Here is a 15801-nt window from a genome sequence, read left to right as displayed (position 1 = left end):
GTGTGTGTGTGTGTGTGTGGGTGTATGTGTGTGGGTGTGTGTGTGTGTGAGTGTGTGTGTGTGTGTGTGTGTGTGTGTGTGTGTGTGTGTGTGTGTGTGGGTGTGTGTGTGTGTGTGGGTGTGTGTGTGTGTGTGTGTGTGTGTGTGTGGGTGTGTGTGTGTGTGTGTGTGTGTGTGTGTGTGTGTGTGTGTGTGTGTGTGTGTGTGTGTGTGTGTGTATGTATGTGTGTGGGTGTGTGTGTGTGTGTGTATGTATGTGTGTGGGTGTGTGTGTGTGTGTGTATGTATGTGTGTGGTACTGTACACACCTGACCCTTGTGTGTGTGTATATCTGGTGGTACTGTACACACCTGACCCTTGTGTGTGTGTATATCTGGTGGTACTGTACACACCTGACCCTTGTGTGGGTGTGGGTGTGTGTGTACTCAGCTACCCCGCCCAGGGCCGCCCGGCCCTTCTGGTAGAGTCATCAGTGCCCAGCTGACAGGTGTGTGCAGCGGCGCTCACTGGTTACTGTGGCCCTTCTCCTTCCCTCCATCACCCTCCCTTCCCTCCATCACCCTCCCTTCCCTCCATCACCCTCCCTTCCCTCCACCACCCTCCCTTCCCTCCACCACCCTCCCTTCCCTCCATCACCCTCCCTTCCCTCCATCACCCACCCCTCCCTCCATCACCCACCCTTCCCTCCATCACCCACCCCTCCCTCTCACCATCCACTATCCTCGCCCTAATATAAGCTCCCACCTTGGGAAAAATTAACAGTCCATTAACATGACTTTGTAGATCGATTGGCCTTATGACTTTGGACTGTCTAATGCAATTATTAGAAACATACAAATTAAAGAAATTCATTCAGATTTAGAACTAAGAAATGCCCAGAGACCTGAAAGCTGCAGTATTAAAAGTTATGACAAGTTTTGTAATAATAGGTATTTGTATGGTCAGCACAGTAACCGGACCAGGCAATGTGATGTAATCATTGCTGCAATTCGCCTTGGCTATAGACACATCTGGCAGGTTAGTGAGGCTGAACCACTACCAGAATACTCAGATTGTAAACTCTGTGATAAACCTTTAATGCATTCACTAGAACACTATATTGTTGACTGTGAAACCGTAAAGGACTTTAGACCTCCTGGCCTCTTGTACCACCAACTGTGTAACTATTTCATTGACTCAGGTGTTCTGGACGACATCCTAACAATTTATCCAAAATTTGCTTGTCCATTTTAAAAGAATGAAGAACAATTTTATTTATATTACTTCTAAGCTGCATCACTTATGAACCCATCCCTGCCCTTGTGTGGCAGTGCACAATAGGAAGTTGTTTTCACATATCCATACATTAAAACATTGATTGTAACCATGATATATATGTGCTTCAGCCTACAGTTTAGACCTATTGTCTTGTGTATGACCCTCTGTCCTGCGTGACAGTGAATACCAGCATTATCCTCACTTTAATAAGACTTAATCGAAATCCTCAGACTAGGCAAAATTGTAATTAATTTTGTCAATAAAGATGTTAATAATAAGTCCATTGAACTCCTTTGAAGGAAATGTATTGAGCTCGGTGTCACTCTCTCCACAAACAAGACAAAATTATACTCTCATCACAAGCGGGAGAAAATGAAGAACTATAAATTAATGGTGTAACACTTGAATGGGTTGACCACTATCGGTACCTTGGCGTCACTGTCGGCTCTAACAAGGGGAAGAAAGAGGAGCTCAACCAACTCATAGGAACATGCAAAAGTCGACTCAGGGCACTGAAAGCTATGACCTGGAATGGACATGGAGCCTCTATTGTCATGCTTAAAATGATGTACACAGCCTATGTGCGCTCCGTCATAGACTATGTCGCACCAGTCTTATGCACCTACTCCCAAAGCGATATTAAAAGGCTCTAAAACATTCAAAATGAAGCCATGACAATCATTCTTGAAGTCCCAAGAACTGCCAAAACGTCTAATCTATGAGAGGAGTTGTTCCTTCCCCAGTGTTAAAAGCAGAATTCAGGAGCTGAATGCTAAGCTTGTAATTAGGATAGCCAGAGATCCCCATTACAATGATATTGCTAAGAAAAAACTGAGTTCTGTGCTACAGGTGGAAACAGGAGAAGCAAAAAATGGCATCACAGGTCAGTCTGCTACCTGGAAGAGCTTCACCAGCTTGAGCAAGCCCGTGAGCTCCTGCCTGTAGAGAGGTTACCTCCCTGGGAGGATGACTCATGCAAGATCATCATCAATGAAATGGCAACGAAAAGTCCAACATGATATCACAAGAAATGAGGCACAAGTGTCTCGAGGAAATTTATAAAGAAGCCGGAGATGAACTAGATCAAATCTACACTGACGGGTCATCTAATCCTGTCAATGGCAGGGCTGGTGCAGCATATACTGTAATTAGGAATAATGCCTTTTAAAACGGAAATCAAGAAAAAGCGCGTATATAGAACTATGCCTCTTCAACGCAAGCAGAGCTAACTGCCATTGTTATGGCGTTAATGTTTCTTGAACGGAACACTAATGGTGCAGTGATTTGCACCGAATCAAAAGCAGCACTGCAAAGCCTTTGTAAAAATCAGGCAGAAAATCTTGCAATAGTCGCTGAAATTAAGAGAGCTGTGAGAGTACTTACCAATCAGGGAAGAGTCATCAAGTTTCTGTGGATCCCCTCCCATGTTGGAATATGTGGGAATGAACGAGCAGATATGCTGGCTGCTGAAGGCGCTGAAGGAGACCATATTGAATACTTCATACCCAAGACTCTACTACAAATTAGAGGTATTGTCAGGCAACATCACCGTGACAAGGTAACTGAGGAAAGGAGGATAGAAGCACACACCAGTGAATCTGTACGATGGTACAACATGATTGCAGCTGGCAATCCCAATCATTATGGCCGAAGAGGAGGAGGACGCGGGAGAGAATCAAGAATCCGTCTTGGATATAAATATCCATGATGACTTGGGATGGAAACAACAGTTGATCAGCGGAGTTGCAGAATCGGTGGTGAGAGTGATGGACACCGCCTTGACCACTATCTACGTGAATGTGAACACCTGAGAGACATTAGGAATATGTGTAGAATAATAAACCCCACATTGTTTGAGTTAGGAAAACATTATTTGTTAAATATTGATACTGTTCTTAAAAGATTCCCCCATTTTGCACCCACAAGATAACGTAAGCTTTTAAGGGTTGACAGATGTTAATCTTCTTGTTTGAGGAGTGGATGAGAGGCGCTCCCCAATACTGTCACTATGGCGGTGTGTCCACTCCCAGGATGAGTGGCGCTGCCCAATACTGTCACTATGGCGGTGTGTCCACTCACAGGATGAGTGGCGCTGCCCAATACTGTCACTATGGCGGTGTGTCCACTCTCAGGATGAGTGGCGCTGCCCAATACTGTCACTATGGCGGCGTGTCCACTCACAGGATGGGTGGCGCTGCCCAATACTGTCACTATGGCGGTGTGTCCACTCAAAGGATGAGTGGCGCTGCCCAATACTGTCACTATGGCGGTGTGTCCACTCACAGGATGAGTGGCGCTGCCCAATACTGTCACTATGGCGGTGTGTCCAATCACAGGATGAGTGGCGCTGCCCAATACTGCCACTATGGCGGTGTGTTCACTCACAGGATGAGTGGCGCTGCCCAATACTGTCACTATGGCGGTGTGTTCACTCACAGGATGAGTGGCGCTGCCCAATACTGTCACTATGGCGGTGTCCACTCACAGGATGAGTGGCGCTGCCCAATACTGTCACTATGGCGGTGTGTCCACTCACAAGATGAGTGGCGCTGCCCAATACTGTCACTATGGCGGTGTCCACTCACAGGATGAGTGGCGCTGCCCAATACTGTCACTATGACGGTGTGACCACTCAAAGGATGAGTGGCGCTGCCCAATACTGTCACTATGACGGTGTGTCCACTCACAGGATGAGTAGCGCTGCCCAATACTGTCACTATGGCTGTGTGTCCACCCACAGGATGAGTGGCGCTGCCCAATACTGTCACTATGGCGGTGTGTCCACTCACAGGATGAGTGACGCCGCCCAATACTGTCACTATGGCGGTGTGTCCACTCACAAGATGAGTGGCGCTGCCCAATACCGTCACTATGGCGGTGTGTCCACTCACAGGATGAGTGGCGCTGCCCAATACCGTCACTATGGCGGTGTGTACACTCACAGGATGAGTGGCGCTGCCCAATACTGTCACCATGGCGGTGTGTCCACTCACAGGATGAGTGACGCTGAATAATACTGTCACTATGGCGGTGTGTCCACTCATAGGATATGTGACGCTGCCCAATACTGTCACTATGGCGGTGTGTCCACTCACAAGATGAGTGGCGCTGCCCAATACTGTCACTATGGCGGTGTCCACTCACAGGATGAGTGGCGCTGCCCAATACTGTCACTATGACGGTGTGACCACTCAAAGGATGAGTGGCGCTGCCCAATACTGTCACTATGACGGTGTGTCCACTCACAGGATGAGTGGCGCTGCCCAATACTGTCACTATGGCTGTGTGTCCACCCACAGGATGAGTGGCGCTGCCCAATACTGTCACTATGGCGGTGTGTCCACTCACAGGATGAGTGACGCCGCCCAATACTGTCACTATGGCGGTGTGTCCACTCACAAGATGAGTGGCGCCGCCCTATACTGTCACTATGGCGGTGTGTCCACTCACAGGATGAGTGGCGCTGCCCAATACCGTCACTATGGCGGTGTGTACACTCACAGGATGAGTGGCGCTGCCCAATACTGCAACTATGGCGGTGTGTTCACTCACAGGATGAGTGCGCTGCCCAATACTGTTACTAAGGCGGTGTGTTTACTCACAGGATGAGTGGCGCTGCCCAATACTGTCACTATGGCGGTGTGTGCACTCACAGGATGAGTGGCGCTGCCCAATACTGTCACTATGGCGGTGGGTCCACTCACAGGATGAGTGGCGCTGCCCAATACTGTCACTATGGCGGTGGGTCCACTCACGGGATGAGTGGCGCTGCCCAATACTGTCACCATGGCGGTGTGTCCACTCACAGGATGAGTGACGCTGAATAATACTGTCACTATGGCGGTGTGTCCACTCATAGGATATGTGACGCTGCCCAATACTGTCACTATGGCGGTGTGTCCACTCACAGGATGAGTGGCGCTGCCCAATACTGTCACTATGGCGGTATGTCCACTCACAGGATGAGTGACGCCGCCCAATACTGTCACTATGGCGGTGTGTCCACTCACAAGGTGAGTGACGCTGCCCAATACTGTCACTATGGCGGTGTGTCCACTCACAGGATGAGTGACGCCGCCCAATACTGTCACTATGGCGGTGTGTCCACTCACAAGATGAGTGGCGCCGCCCAATACTGTCACTATGGCGGTGTGTCCACTCACAGGATGAGTGGCGCTGCCCAATACCGTCACTATGGCGGTGTGTACACTCACAGGATGAGTGGCGCTGCCCAATACTGCAACTATGGCGGTGTGTTCACTCACAGGATGAGTGCGCTGCCCAATACTGTTACTAAGGCGGTGTGTTTACTCACAGGATGAGTGGCGCTGCCCAATACTGTCACTATGGCGGTGTGTGCACTCACAGGATGAGTGGCGCTGCCCAATACTGTCACTATGGCGGTGGGTCCACTCACGGGATGAGTGGCGCTGCCCAATACTGTCACCATGGCGGTGTGTCCACTCACAGGATGAGTGACGCTGAATAATACTGTCACTATGGCGGTGTGTCCACTCATAGGATATGTGACGCTGCCCAATACTGTCACTATGGCGGTGTGTCCACTCACAGGATGAGTGGCGCTGCCCAATACTGTCACTATGGCGGTGTGTCCACTCACAGGATGAGTGACGCCGCCCAATACTGTCACTATGGCGGTGTGTCCACTCACAAGGTGAGTGACGCTGCCCAATACTGTCACTATGGCGGTGTGTCCACTCACAGGATGAGTGGCGCTGCCCAATACTGTCACTATGGCGGTGTGTTCACTCACAGGATGAGTGGCGCTGCCCAATACTGTCACTATGGCGGTGTGTCCACTCACAGGATGAGTGGCGCTGCCCAATACTGTCACTCTGGTGGCGTGTCCACTCACAGGATGAGTGGCGCAGCCCAATACTGTCACTATTGCGGTGTGTTCACTCACAGGATGAGTGCGCTGCCCAATACTGTTACTATGGCGGTGTGGTTACTCACAGGATGAGTGGCGCTGCTCAATAATGTCGCTATGGTGGTGTGTGCACTCACAGGATGAGTGGCGCTGCCCAATACTGTCACTATGGCGGTGTGTCCACTCACGGGATGAGTGGCGCTGCCCAATACTGTCACCATGGTGGTGTGTCTACTCACAGGATGAGTGACGCTGCCTAATACTGTCACTATGGCGGTGTGTCCACTCACAGGATATGTGACGCTGCCCAATACTGTCACTATGGCGGTGTGTCCACTCACAGGATGAGTGGCGCTGCCCAATACTGTCACTATGGCGGTGTGTCCACTCACAGGATGAGTGGCGCTGCCCAATACTGTCACTATGGCGGTGTGTCCACTCACAGGATATGTGGCGCTGCCCAATACCGTAACTATGGCGGTGTGTCCACTCACAGGATGAGTGACGCCGCCCAATACTGTCACTATGGCGGTGTGTCCACTCACAAGGTGAGTGACGCTGCCCAATACTGTCACTATGGCGGTGTGTCCACTCACAGGATGAGTGACGCTGCCTAATACTGTCACTATGGCGGTGTGTCCACTCACAGGATATGTGACACTGCCCAATACTGTCACTATGGCGGTGTGTCCACTAACAGGATGAGTGGCGCTGCCCAATACTGTCACTATGGCGGTGTGTCCACTCACAGGATATGTGGCGCTGCCCAATACTGTCACTATGGCGGTGTGTCCACTCACAGGATGAGTGACGCCGCTTAATACTGTAACTATGGCGGTGTGTCCACTCACAAGGTGAGTGACGCTGCCCAATACTGTCACTATGGCGGTGTGTCCACTCACAGGATGAGTGGCGCTGCCCAATACTGTCACTATGGCGGTGTGTGCACTCACAGGATGAGTGGCGCTGCCCAATACTGTCACTATGGCGGTGGGTTCACTCACGGGATGAGTGGCGCTGCCCAATACTGTCACCATTGCGGTGTGTCCACTCACAGGATGAGTGACGCTGCCTAATACTGTCACTATGGCGGTGTGTCCACTCACAGGATATGTGACGCTGCCCAATACTGTCACTATGGCGGTGTGTCTACTCACAGGATGAGTGGCGCTGCCCAATACTGTCACTATGCCTGTGTGTCCACTCACAAGGTGAGTGACGCTGCCCAATACTGTCACTATGGCGGTGTGTCCACTCACAGGATGAGTGGCGCTGCCCAATACTGTCACTATGCCTGTGTGTCCACTCACAGGATGGGTGGCGCTGCCCAATACTGTCACTATGGCGGTGTGTCCACTCACAGGATATGTGACGCTGCCCAATACTGTCACTATGGCGGTGTGTCCACTCACAGGATATGTGACGCTGCCCAATACTGTCACTATGGCGGTGTGTCCACTCACAGGATATGTGACGCTGCCCAATACTGTCACTATGGCGGTGTGTCCACTCACAGGATATGTGGCGCTGCCCAATACCGAAACTATGGCGGTGTGTCCACTCACAGGATGAGTGACGCCGCCCAATACTGTCACTATGGCGGTGTGTCCACTCACAGGATGAGTGACGCCGCCCAATACTGTCACTATGGCGGTGTGTCCACTCACAGGATGAGTAACGCTGCCCAATACTGTCACTATAGCGGTGTGTCCACTCACAGGATGAGTGGCGCTGCCCAATACTGTCACTATGGCTGTGTGTCCACCCACAGGATGAGTGGCGCTGCCCAATACTGTCACTATGGCGGTGTGTCCACTCACAGGATGAGTGACGCCGCCCAATACTGTCACTATGGCGGTGTGTCCACTCACAAGATGAGTGACGCTGCCCAATACTGTCACTATGGCGGTGTGTCCACTCACAGGATGAGTGGCGCTGCCCAATACTGTCACTATGGCGGTGTGTCCACTCACAGGATGAGTGACGCTGCCCAATACTGTCACTATGGCGGTGTGTCCACTCACAGGATGAGTGGCGCTGCCCAATACTGTCACTATGGCGGTGTGTCCACTCACAGGATGAGTGGCGCTGCCCAATACTGTCACTATGGCGGTGTGTCCACTCACAGGATGAGTGGCGCTGCCCAATACTGTCACTATGGCGGTGTGTCCACTCACAGGATGAGTGGTGCTGCCCAATACTGTCACTATGGCGGTATGTCCACTCACAGGATGAGTGACGCTGCCCAATACTGTCACTATGGCGGTATGTCCACTCACAGAATGAGTGGCGCTGCTCAATACTGTCACTATGGCGGTGTGTCCACTCACAGGATGAGTGGCGCTGCCCAATACTGTCACTATGGCGGTGTGTCCACTCACAGAATGAGTGGCGCTGCCCAATACTGTCACTATGGCGGTGTGTCCACTCACAGGATGAGTGGCGCTGCCCAATACTGTCACTATGGCGGTGTGTCCACTCACAGGATGAGTGGCGCTGCCCAATACTGTCACTATGGCGGTGTGTTCACTCACAGGATGAGTGACGCTGCCCAATACTGTCACTATGGAAGTGTGTCCACTCACAAGGTGAGTGACGCTGCCCAATACTGTCACTATGGCAGTGTGTCCACTCACAAGGTGAGTGACGCTGCCCAATACTGTCACTATGGCAGTGTGTCCACTCACAAGGTGAGTGACGCTGCCCAATACTGTCACTATGGCGGTGTGTCCACTCAAAAGGTGAGTGACGCTGCCCAATACTGTCACTATGGCAGTGTGTCCACTCACAAGGTGAGTGACGCTGCTCAATACTGTCACTATGGCAGTGTGTCCACTCACAAGGTGAGTGACGCTGCCCAATACTGTCACTATGGCAGTGTGTCCACTCACAAGGTGAGTGACGCTGCCCAATACTGTCACTATGGCGGTGTGTCCACTCACAAGGTGAGTGACGCTGCCCAATACTGTCACTATGGCGGTGTGTCCACTCACAGGATATGTGGCGCTGCCCAATACTGTCACTATGGCGGTGTGTCCACTCACAGGATGAGTGGCGCTGCCCAATACTGTCACTATGGCGGTGTGTCCACTAACAGGATGAGTGACGCCGCCCAATACTGTCACTATGGCGGTGTGTCCACTCACAGGATGAGTGACGCTGCCCAATACTGTCACTATAGCGGTGTGTCCACTCACAGGATGAGTGGCGCTGCCCAATACTGTCACTATGGCTGTGTGTCCACCCACAGGATGAGTGGCGCTGCCCAATACTGTCACTATGGCGGTGTGTCCACTCACAGGATGAGTGACGCTGCCCAATACTGTCACTATGGCGGTGTGTCCACTCACAGGATGAGTGGCGCTGCCCAATACTGTCACTATGGCGGTGTGTCCACTCACAGGATGAGTGGCGCTGCCCAATACTGTCACTATGGCGGTGTGTCCACTCACAGGATGAGTGGCGCTGCCCAATACTGTCACTATGGCGGTGTGTCCACTCACAGGATGAGTGGCGCTGCCCAATACTGTCACTATGGCGGTGTGTCCACTCACAGGATGAGTGGCGCTGCCCAATACTGTCACTATGGCGGTATGTCCACTCACAGAATGAGTGGCGCTGCTCAATACTGTCACTATGGCGGTGTGTCCACTCACAGGATGAGTGGCGCTGCCCAATACTGTCACTATGGCGGTGTGTCCACTCACAGGATGAGTGACGCTGCCCAATACTGTCACTATGGCAGAGTGTCCACTCACAAGGTGAGTGACGCTGCCCAATACTGTCACTATGGCAGTGTGTCCACTCACAAGGTGAGTGACGCTGCCCAATACTGTCACTATGGCAGTGTGTCCACTCACAAGGTGAGTGGCGCTGCCCAATACTGTCACTATGGCGGTGTGTCCACTCACAGGATGAGTGACGCTGCCCAATACTGTCACTATGGCGGTGTGTCCACTCACAGGATGAGTGGCGCTGCCCAATACTGTCACTATGGCGGTGTGTCCACTCACAGGATGAGTGGCGCTGCCCAATACTGTCACTATGGCGGTGTGTCCACTCACAGGATGAGTGGCGCTGCCCAATACTGTCACTATGGCGGTGTGTCCACTCACAGGATGAGTGGCGCTGCCCAATACTGTCACTATGGCGGTGTGTCCACTCACAGGATGAGTGGCGCTGCCCAATACTGTCACTATGGCGGTATGTCCACTCACAGAATGAGTGGCGCTGCTCAATACTGTCACTATGGCGGTGTGTCCACTCACAGGATGAGTGGCGCTGCCCAATACTGTCACTATGGCGGTGTGTCCACTCACAGGATGAGTGACGCTGCCCAATACTGTCACTATGGCAGAGTGTCCACTCACAAGGTGAGTGACGCTGCCCAATACTGTCACTATGGCAGTGTGTCCACTCACAAGGTGAGTGACGCTGCCCAATACTGTCACTATGGCAGTGTGTCCACTCACAAGGTGAGTGACGCTGCCCAATACTGTCACTATGGCGGTGTGTCCACTCACAAGGTGAGTGACGCTGCCCAATACTGTCACTATGGCAGTGTGTCCACTCACAAGGTGAGTGACGCTGCCCAATACTGTCACTATGGCAGTGTGTCCACTCACAAGATGATTGACGCTGCCCAATACTGTCACTATGGCAGTGTGTCCACTCACAAGGTGAGTGACGCTGCCCAATACTGTCACTATGGCGGTGTGTCCACTCACAAGGTGAGTGACGCTGCCCAATACTTTCACTATGGCGGTGTGTCCACTCACAGGATGAGTGACGCTGCCCAATACTGTCACTATGGCGGTGTGTCCACTCACAGGATGAGTGACGCTGCCTAATACTGTCACTATGGCGGTGTGTCCACTCACAGGATGAGTGGCGCTGCCCAATACTGTCACTATGGCGGTGTGTCCACTCACAAGGTGAGTGACGCTGCCCAATGAACTCGCCCCTCGGGGCAAAAAAAAAAAAAAAAAAAAAACTCTCCCTCTCACCAGAACCATTCCTATTACTCTCATCTCCATCTCTCCCTCCTCTCTCTCTCCCTCCTCTCCCACCTCCCCCCCTTCCCCACAAGCCCCCCCCCTACCCCCAACCCGCCCGCCGCCTCCACAATTATAGAAATTAAACCAATTGGTGAGGGCGAAGTGAGCGTGTGGGGAGGAGGGGAGGGTGGTGGGGAGGGAAGGGAAGGGTGGTGGTGGGGAGAGAAGGGAAGGGAAGGGTGGTGGGGAGGGAAGGAGGCAGCAAGGAGCTGTAAGTTTCATGGTATGGGTTCAACATATGTGGCGTCCACAGACACATGTTGGGAGCTTCGTTCATGCACTCCATTACATGAATTACAACCCCCAGTGTGTGAGTACTGGGGCTCCAGGTCCCTGTGTTAACCCCCAGTGTGTGAGTACTGGGGCTCCAGGTCCCTGTGTTAACCCCCAGTGTGTGAGTACTGGGGCTCCAGGTCCCTGTGTTAACCCCCAGTGTGTGAGTACTGGGGCTCCAGGTCCCTGTGATAACCCCCAGTGTGTGAGTACTGGGGCTCCAGGTCCCTGTGATAACCCCAGTGTGTGAGTACTGGGGCTCCAAGTCCCTGTGTTAACCCCAGTGTGTGAGTACTGGGGCTCCAGGTCCCTGTGATAACCCACAGTGTGTGAGTACTGGGGCTCCAGGTCCCTGTGATAACCCCCAGTGTGTGAGTACTGGGGCTCCAGGTCCCTGTGTTAACCCCAGTGTGTGAGTACTGGGGCTCCAGGTCCCTGTGATAACCCCCAGTGTGTGAGTACTGGGGCTCCAGGTCCCTGTGATAACCCCCAGTGTGTGAGTACTGGGGCTCCAGGTCCCTGTGTTAACCCCAGTGTGTGAGTACTGGGGCTCCAGGTCCCTGTGATAACCCCCAGTGTGTGAGTACTGGGGCTCCAGGTCCCTGTGATAACCCCCAGTGTGTGAGTACTGGGGCTCCAGGTCCCTGTGATAACCCCCAGTGTGTGAGTACTGGGGCTCCAGGTCCCTGTGTTAACCCCAGTGTGTGAGTACTGGGGCTCCAAGTCCCTGTGTTAAGCCCCAGTGTGTGAGTACTGGGGCTCCAGCTCCCTGTGTTAAGCCCCAGTGTGAGAGTACTGGGGCTCCAGGTCCCTGTGTTAACCCCCAGTGTGTGAGTACTGGGGCTCCAGGTCCCTGTGTTAACCCCCAGTGTGTGAGTACTGGGGCTCCAGGTCCCTGTGTTAACCCCCAGTGTGTGAGTACTGGGGCTCCAGGTCCCTGTGTTAACCCCCAGTGTGAGAGTACTGGGGCTCCAGGTCCCTGTGTTAACCCCCAGTGTGAGAGTACTGGGGCTCCAGGTCCCTGTGATAACCCCCAGTAAGAGTACTGTGCGGGGGTCTGACCCCATCACAGGTACGGTGGTGATAGCGGTGGTTTAGGACGGTGTTGTCTGCCAATATTAAACATGTGCCCAACTCAATTAATGATTAATCACCAATTAATCCAGTGGATAACTGGGATCTATCAGCTGAATTCGTAAATGCGTCCAAGATAATGAACACATTATTAAAGCAGTTAATACTGAAAATCATCCTTCAGATTACTCAGATTTACTCGTGTAAATAATTTACAGGACTAAATAAACAGTGCTCGAGGTCTACTGCTAGAATCCACTCAGTAAAACATCTAAACTATTGGGACCGACTAAAGAGCCTAAATCTGTACTCCCTTGAGCGCAGGCGGGAGAGGTACATAATAATTTACACGTGGAAAATAATTGAGGGGCTGGTCCCAAACCTGCACACAGAAATAACATCACATGAGACCAGAAGACATGGCAGGATGTGCAGAATACCCCCCCCCCCTCCGTTGAAGAGCAGAGGTGCAACAGGTACTCTGAGAGAAAACTCTATCAACATCAGAGGCCCGAGACTGTTCAACACGCTTCCACTACACATAAGGGGCATAACTGGCAGACATCTCACAGTGTTCAAGAGAAAACTGGATAAGCACCTCCATAGGATACCTGATCAACCAGGCTGTGATTCATAAGTCAGACTACGAGCAGCCGCGTTCAACAGCCTGGTTGACCAGTCCAGCAACCAGGAGGCCTGGTCGGGGAGCGGGCCGCGTGGACGTTGAGCCCCGAAATCCTCGCAAGGTAACCGCAAGGTAAGGTTATGGGTAACGATGTGTATCAGTGCTATACCGACGGCTCTGTAGAAGAAGGTGGACGATGTACCGGATGTGCATGTAACATATTTGAACAATCTTCTCTCGTACATACAGCAATGAAGCGAGTCAATGACTGGGCAAGTACAACTCAAACCGAACTTGCAGGCATATACCTTGCCACAACATTTTTAAAAGACAAAGGCAGTGGACTTATATACTGTGACTCGCAGAGTGCACTCCTGGCATTGAACGCACATAGTAGTGACACCCAGAAAATAGTCAGTGATATTCGAATGAATGTTTTAGCTGCTAAAGAAAACAGATTTGAAATTGAAACCCTTTGGATACCATCACATGTTAGCTGTGCTGGAACACAGTAAGGTGAGGTACAAGTACCCAAGGGCACGGTGGAGCACAGTAAGGTGAGGTACAAGTACCCAAGGGCACGGTGGAGCACAGTAAGGTGAGGTACAAGTACCCAAGGACACGGTGGAACACAGTAAGGTGAGGTACAAGTACCCAAGGACACGGTGGAACACAGTAAGGTGAGGTACAAGTACCCAAGGACACGGTGGAGCACAGTAAGGTGAGGTACAAGTACCCAAGGACACGGTGGAGCACAGTAAGGTGAGGTACAAGTACCCAAGGACACGGTGGAACACAGTAAGGTGAGGTACAAGTACCCAAGGACACGGTGGAGCACAGTAAGGTGAGGTACAAGTACCCAAGGACACGGTGGAACTTAGTAAGGTGAGGTACAAGTACCCAAGGACACGGTGGAACACAGTAAGGTGAGGTACAAGTACCCAAGGACACGGTGGAACACAGTAAGGTGAGGTACAAGTACCCAAGGACACGGTGGAGCACAGTAAGGTGAGGTACAAGTACCCAAGGACACGGTGGAGCACAGTAAGGTGAGGTACAAGTACCCAAGGACACGGTGGAACACAGTAAGGTGAGGTACAAGTACCCAAGGACACGGTGGAGCACAGTAAGGTACAGAGGCGGGGTGGCGGCTGTGTCAAGGAGAGTCAGCAACAACTTGGTGGTGTAAAAGTTATCGTCTTCAGACAGTCAGCGATGTATAAACTGCTCGGCACTTACAGCCGCCTCACTTCCCTCGGGGTAAACTTTCCCAAATACAATATGTACACAATCATATCAAATGGATGAAACAATCAATCTCTGGTTTCCTCCAGGCTCTACACATCAAGTAGATTTATTGAGATAAACTGCTCCTTTCGCGGTCTCCCACAGCGTTCCGATCATTCCGCTTGGCTTCGTTTCATTTCATTTTAACCTTCGCTCATTGAGAGGAGTAAAGTGGTGACCTGGAGGTCGACTACGCTCGGTATTGCCGTCCTATCTACTGTGTTCTTATTATTCACAACACTTGTCATTAACAGCACGAGGAGCAGAGTTATCAGCGGTGACTATCACATACGGTAAAGTGTGTTCAGAGGAGCGCCGCAGATTTATGAAGACACGCTCGGGGTTAAAAACGCGCCAAGAACATGCAAAAACGCGGGAAACGTTTACATAAAACTGTCCGCATCTGTGCACTTGTTCGTTTTTTATACCAGTCAAATTTTCATGTTGATGTTTGGAACATATATGTATCACATTTCAAAAAGATGTTGTTGGATTATTCAAGCCTGTTTAATGCGATATATAACTTTACTTCAAACAATTTAAGGAAACAGTTGAATTAGAAAGCATCGAACGCCTCTGCAGGGAATCGAACACCAGCTGCTGCCACTGAATCTAAAGAAGGCGTCGTCACTGGGACGTCTGGCCGAGGTGTTGTACTTGTTGACCAATCAACACATCATTTTCAATCAGAAATCTAAATGTTGTTATCTTGCAGACTGAAGCATTGTTCAGTGCGTTAAACTAATGGACAATCAAATTACAAAAGCAAGGCAAGAGGAGCACGGGCAGAGAGCTTTATGTAATTTGATAAAGGTCTTACCTTAGGCTGTTGTATGGACGAGACTTGGTGAGGAGAGTGTCGCATCTGGGGCAGTGTCGCTTCGTCCGCAGGAAGTTGACGATACACGACTTGCAAACTGCAACATAAACACAAAATAATCATTTACTAATATATCAGGATCTCCGTATGGCATCATCGTTTGGTGCGCTTGCGGAAGATAATTAAGAATGATGGAAACTGAGGTAAACACATCCTGATTGATATTGCAACCACCATATGTATACCCTGATCAAGTCTACTAAAGTTTACCTTAACAAAGAGGTGACGTATACCTGTAATCATGTACGCACTTTGTAAACATTGAAGATGTTGGCATTCAGCGATCAAACACGCTTGCCGTTCAGTTTAAACTGTGAGGGGATGTGACGTTGGCAACCCTGGTCAATATGTGGCCAGGGCTACTTCACCCTGGTCAATATGTGGCCAGGGCTACTTCACCCTGGTCAATATGTGGCCAGGGCTACCTCACCCTGGTCAATATGTGGCCAGGGCTACT

The 15801-nt window shown here is 51.2% G+C and overlaps 1 protein-coding gene across 1 annotated transcript in view; it reads right to left on the bottom strand.

Annotated features, from left to right (window-relative positions):
* The window catches only part of LOC123755700 (protein suppressor 2 of zeste), a gene marked incomplete at its 5' end in the record, with an annotated part of 148810 nt that extends 133429 nt beyond the window's left edge, over window positions 1–15381 (bottom strand). The window contains 1 exon segment of the mRNA XM_069299987.1: window positions 15285–15381. Coding sequence (XP_069156088.1) covers window positions 15285–15381 — 97 coding nt within the window.
* Between the last annotated feature and the right edge of the window lie 420 nt (window positions 15382–15801).

The sequence above is a fragment of the Procambarus clarkii genome, chromosome 43, assembly GCF_040958095.1.
Source record: "Procambarus clarkii isolate CNS0578487 chromosome 43, FALCON_Pclarkii_2.0, whole genome shotgun sequence".
Taxonomy (NCBI): Eukaryota; Metazoa; Arthropoda; class Malacostraca; order Decapoda; family Cambaridae; genus Procambarus; species Procambarus clarkii.
Note: the sequence above shows the minus strand (reverse complement) of the source record. Positions and strands in the feature narration are given on the sequence as shown.